This window comes from Colletotrichum aenigma (genome assembly GCF_013390185.1).
Source record: "Colletotrichum aenigma strain Cg56 chromosome Unknown KSG_Cg56_contig03, whole genome shotgun sequence".
Classification (NCBI taxonomy): Eukaryota; Fungi; Ascomycota; class Sordariomycetes; order Glomerellales; family Glomerellaceae; genus Colletotrichum; species Colletotrichum aenigma.
The window spans coordinates 6,458,479-6,464,269 of NW_023500909.1; the positions used below are offsets into that span (position 1 = coordinate 6,458,479).

Genomic DNA, 5,791 nt, shown 5'->3' on the forward strand with positions numbered 1-5,791 from the left:
TTCTTCTGGGCATTCGACGCGCTGTTGCTCGGCTTGAGCTGTTCCAAGGTATGTCAGCAACGCTCACAAGGATGGAGACTGGGGCCCTACCCTTCAGTTCTGCCTCAGGTGTTGCCGTCAATCGCGCAGCGAAGACGCCTTGTGTGAGAGAGAGAACCGTTGCCTTGTGCTCCCGAATTTCATCAGTACTTTGAATGGGCCGTCTTGACGCCTGATGCCTTTCAAGTACTCGTGCACATTGGGAAATCGTGCTCCACCGACCCTGAAAGCTCTCAAACTTCTCATGGCGTCCGGACGTCTTGGCTGCCCAGGGGCGGTTCATCAGGGATCCTCTCTGTGCTTCCTTTGCGGAGCCCTTGAAACCGACGTCAGCATATTCTCGAAGCCATGGTACGTTTTGCGGTGCCAACAGACCAGCAAAGTCCAAGCGAGGAGCTCCAACTCCAAATCTGACATATGATAGTGCAGTACCGCCGGGAGCAGCTTGTCTTGGGTTCTTGTAGGGTCATTCTGAAGCGCCTCGACCTTTGAAAGTGTGAGTTCTAGCTTTTCTTCTCGATCGCCCGCTGCTTCTCGGAAAAGTCGGATGTATCCGCCAACGCAGCGAAGGTTTGCTCCGCGTACTCCCTGTCCTGCTGAGCAGATGTCGGGAATGTGGCGTCGAGCTCAGGGGTCTCGTTCACGCGAACAGGCTTTTTGTACGCCGCTGACAGAAGACCGACATAGGCGGCGTCTCTCATAATACCACGGAAGGCCATCGTAGCAGGCTTTGCCAGGTCTGACTTGATGAGCTGATCATGGCTTTCGGCGTCGTCGCCAATCGGCTCTTCATAGAGTTGGGCCTCTCGGGGGCTGCTTGTGACATCCATTGTACCTCCATCCACAGCTTCATATCTTTCTGGATAACATAGAGCTCCTGGTCAAGTGATGAGGTAGCTGCCGCTGTAGCGTTCGATCGGATTTTCTCTGCGAGAGTCAAAAGCTGATCGCAGAAATCGGGCGCTTGAGTTCTAAGCCAAGAGACGCATCTCTGGAGGAAAGGACGAATTTGATCGCGTCGGGGATGGTTCCAAGGCAATATCTCGAAGAATCCAAGATTAGGAACTTCCTAAGTATCATCGAGACTATAAAGCGTGATGATGCCTGCGGGGAGTCAGTCTTGGAAATGCAAGTGGTCAGGATCGTGGAAATAGCGTGTCAAGCGCGCGTCAGGATTTAGGGGCGACAATGAACATGATCTTCGAGGATCGCATGTTGTATTGGAACAGTCAAGGGTGTAGCGTACCAAGAATGACATCTGCTAAGACGCCTCTGCTCTGAGGAGGCACGCTCTCATCCTGCAAGTATGCCAGATCCTCCTAGAACTGCTGGCCATAAGATGCTGGCGCACTTTGCTCCAGGACTAAGGCCCCTCGACTACCGTCATCAGTCAGTAAGCGACGAAGAATCGACAGGACACACGGCGGTATAATACTTGTTGTGAGCCATGATGGTTGGTTTTTGCATCACTCGCTCTACTGCCAGGGTGTGCATCGTGAGAAAGCTGTCGAAGAAGTTGGTTTCTGTTGGAGAGCAACGAGATGCCTGTCCCAGCGGCTTGTCTTAGGCCGCGTGGTACTCAGGGGCCCGACTCGGAGCTGGTCGTGCTTGACACCAGCGTTGCCAGGCAACAAAACCCAATGGCCTTAGGTTCGCCATAGCCACGGCCACGTCCACAGCCAGACCTGCGGTTCTATCGCGGCGACAAAGACGGCGACTTGCGTCTGTCGCGCTTTTGAGATTATTCAGTCAAGCAATGGGACACAAGCCAGGGTGTCTACCGAGGTTCCACTGGCCGTGAGCCGGAGTATGTTGGCTTTTAATTGAGTCCTGAGAGCATTATTTAAGTGTCTTAAGCCAATCCTTACGTTAGGGCGCATTCTTTCTTCCTCCCACGCCCCCTTTCCGCTGCGAAGGTATTGGATATGCTCCTGAAACTGCCGGAGGTGTCCTTCGTAGCTTTACTTCTTCTTCAAGCGGGCAACGCTAAATATTGGGTTCTGCGGGGGGCAGTACCAATTACGCAAGAATTTGAGTAGAAGAGCTTGTCCTTCTGCCCTCCAGCCGTAATGGTGCGCGGCTAAGTCGAACAGAAAGATGCATGAGAGGAAGTGGAGTGGGCTTTCATGCCTTATTCCGTGTTGTATCAGGGGCAAAACTAGGAATAAGCACCAAGCAAAGCGTTTTCCGGAGTATCTGGACCCGTACTCGGGATGAAGGTCTCGGGCTTTGACTTGTTTACACCCATTTACCACCGCAATCTTTGGTCGTAGACAGCGTGGTCAATTCCGTCGAAGGGCTTCAATATTGTAGCGTCATACTCTGACACTATATTGGGACCACGACGTGTATGTAGTCAAATCGAGACCACTTGGTGTCAATCTTCTTTTTTGCTATTGCAGCAAGCACAGGTGGGGGATATGACGAAGCTGGAAGCTGTGAGACCAAAAACAAACAGACAAATTCGCTGCTTGCCTTCCAAGCTTGTTCCTCAAATAGGTAAGTTGAGAATAACAGCAGAACCACGTCCTGATCACGGCTTCGTGTGTGCCCAACCAACTCCGATGCTTATGTGGTATTGAAGGCTCGAAACACAAAACCAGAATGGCCGGTACCTGGAGATGACGAGCGTAATACGGACCCTGCACCTGCTGTCTAGAGATACAGCACCGAAATGAACAAAGCGCCACGCCTTGAATCTCTCGCAAATCTCCACGGACTGTCACCAGATATGAGCAATTGAGTTGATGACGTTCGCAAAACAATTTGCGCCGGCGGCTCTAGTACATCTAATAATGTTAAACACCCCAGGGAGACGGAAATACTGCGTTTTCTTGGCCAGACAACGGCCCATTGACCATTCCATAGTCAACGAGTAATAGACGGTCCGTCATGAGCCCGGCTTTCATTGCTGCTTCGATGAGGTGCTGGGCTGCAGCGCCCTCGGGAAAGTCCTGGGTAGTCTGTGGAGCGAGAACCATTGAGGACAACAAAAAGATTGTGTAATAAAGGGGTGATGGCTGCTGATACACGAGTCACTTGTGACACATGGACTCAAGCTCTCCTCCTCCACCACATCTACATGATGCCAGTGTAAAGAGATTTAATCGAATCCCTGCGTGTCGGGATCTCGAGTTGTCGGCTCATTGCTGTATACTCACCCTGCTTGCCATTGATGCCATGCATATCGGCCTACGCTACATAATGTTATGCTGGCGTAGGTGGAAGAGAAGAGGGATGGAGGTTTCACCTTCATCCCTGACTCGGGGGAGCATCCAAAATGCAATTTCAAAGCATCGAAGGACTCGGAAGATATTTCTGACAACCATAAGTTTTTGAATAAAATGTATGGGTCTAGAACAAAAGAAGCAAGCATTATTCAGTAATTCTAGTGATCTCAAAGCAGGAATCAGTCGCGTCAACGACAAAGACAGAGAGCACCTCAGACAGCTGAAAAGAGAACGCCCCAACTCCACCACTTTCCTACACAGCCTGGCGCTTTGCTAGCTGCCTGCGCGCCTTATCTCCAATCTGGCTACCCTTATGTACCAGCTCTCCATCTCTTCTGCGGATCTCAAAGTTTTCCGATGTAGTCCACTCATTGTCGGAGGTCTTTTGGCGAATAATGTTGCGTCCAATCTCGTTCTGGATATCGCGGCGACCATTCAGGAGATCATTAGAGAGCTTTGCCTAAGGGAATAGATGTTAGTATGGAAACAAAGGCATCCAGATGATGTGCTAGGACATACTCCACGTTCTTTCGCAGGCGCGCTTGCGAACTTGTTGAACCAGTCTGCGCGAAGGAGCGAGTGGACGAGAATTTTGCAGTCCTAGAATGGGGCTGATTAGTTAAAATTCAAACATTAATTTGCTTCTTACTTACAAGCAATTCTCTGCACATAGCAGACCATCTGTCGCTGAAGGTCTCATAATGGTCCCATGTTGACACTGTGCGGTGCCCAGACCAGAGTGGTTTCATAGTGAATCCTCGCTGGGCATAATCTGCCGCAAGCTTGAAGAGAAGTCAGTCAACCAGGAATTCATGAACAAACAAAGGGGAATATGACAAACCAATAGCCTCCAGCAAAGAATCTCAAGCTCAATGCTTGAGATCTTGTGGTGAATCACAGCATTCAACCGGTGTACTGGTTGCACCTCATGAAGCAAGTCCCAATCAGACTTGCTCATGCCCTTGGGCCGCTCATCAGATCCCTTGGCGGCATTGCCCGTTTTTCTGCGCTTCCTTGATCCATTGTCCTCAACATCTCTGTCGTCGCTGTTGTCAGAATTGCGGCTTGCCTGTGCGTCAGTGTTCCCAACCTTGGCTCTGACCTTAGCTAGGCGTTCCTTCGCCTTGCGGAGTTCAAAGAAGTCGTCTGTTTGAGTAATCGCGTTATACATGTCTCGAACATATGCGCTGCGCTTCTCAAGGGTCTGAGGCCACGAAGCATCTTCCTCAGGGCTGGTACCAGCCGGCCGCTTGACGTGGCGCGCGTACGCCTCATCGACCCCTTTGAAGTGATCCAAGTCACGGATGATTCCTTCGTAGGTAACCGCAGCGGGCTTTTGCAGCTCCGATACCAAAAACGCGTCATCAGAGCCTTCGTTGGTGGCTGTTTGGGCCCGGATCTTCTGCTTCGGGGGCTCCTGCGGGGTGGCTGGATAGCTCATCTCGGCAGTGGTTCGTGGAGGAGAGGGGTATTCGGGAACGATCGCGTCGATAGACTGTGCCAGGTCGAGGGAGAGCTCGATGTCAACGCTGGTCTTGATCTGATTCATTTCTTCAAGGGCTGCATCTGCCATCTGAGGATTCGAGATCGCTAGATCGTAAATCCATTCATGGAAGCGAGTGACGAACGCCCAGATCTCCATGAAGTCCGCGCGGTTATTCAAGAGCGTTCCGTAGAAGCTCAGCTCAGGGAACAAGCGAGGCTCTTGATGGTACCTATAAGGCACGATCTGGTCTGCGTTCTATTAGTGCTGTTCACGAGCGACGGGGCTGAGGATCTTTCGTACCGAAGATGATGTCCAGCATCCATCTTTTTTGTGCGGCCGGAACCAGCGGGTCATGCAAGGTGTTGAGGTCGACCTGAAAGGTGCTGTCAATCTCCATCGTTTCGCGATTACTGAAGAATCTGGAGGAGGCAAGAAGAGTATTGACGATGGAGGATTGGGGAAAGGGGGTAAGGCGACGGATCGTAGAAGAGATACGGTGGAGGATCCTAGAAGGAGAAGGTTGAGGAGATGGGGGAGTGATGGAGAAGGTCGATCTGGAAGAGGATCGTGGGGAGATTTGGGCTGGGTTTGCGACCTTGTTTGTGGGAGGAAGGTGGGAGATTTATGCTAAAGAGAAAGTTCCCAGGTGAGCCTGAGGTCGCCGCAGTGATTGAGGTCAAGGTGAGCTGAGTGAATCCCCAGGTGCCATCGCCAACCTCAGACGACTTCCCAAAAGGGGAATAGGCGAGCTCGACGCGTCGAAAAACTTTCAGACGCGTCTATTAGACCTCCGAAAGGTGAGAATTAACAGCTGCCCATGCCGTCCACGTCCTTCATCTGATAGAAAAGGGGCATCACGGGGTCGCAGGTGAGAAGTCTGTCGGTAAGTAGCATACCGGAGGTGAAGCCAGACGCCCTCCAAGCAACTTCTGCAGACCACAAGGTATGCCATGAATCAGAAATGATGTTGATTCTACGTGCATGCGATACTATCCGATGAGATCTGCCGGTGCAGGTAATCTTCTCTCCATTTGAT

At 51.4% G+C, this 5,791-nt stretch overlaps 1 protein-coding gene across 1 annotated transcript; it reads right to left on the reverse strand.

Annotated features, from left to right (window-relative positions):
* Positions 1-3,522: 3,522 nt before the first annotated feature.
* CGCA056_v005722 (uncharacterized protein) lies at positions 3,523-5,152 on the reverse strand (the record flags this gene model as incomplete). The annotated part of the gene is made up of 5 exons (XM_037320973.1): positions 3,523-3,729; positions 3,789-3,869; positions 3,923-4,051; positions 4,111-5,003; positions 5,056-5,152. The coding sequence occupies 5 exons, from the start codon at positions 5,150-5,152 to the stop codon at positions 3,523-3,525; spliced, it is 1,407 nt and encodes a 468-aa protein (XP_037180726.1).
* Between the last annotated feature and the right edge of the window lie 639 nt (positions 5,153-5,791).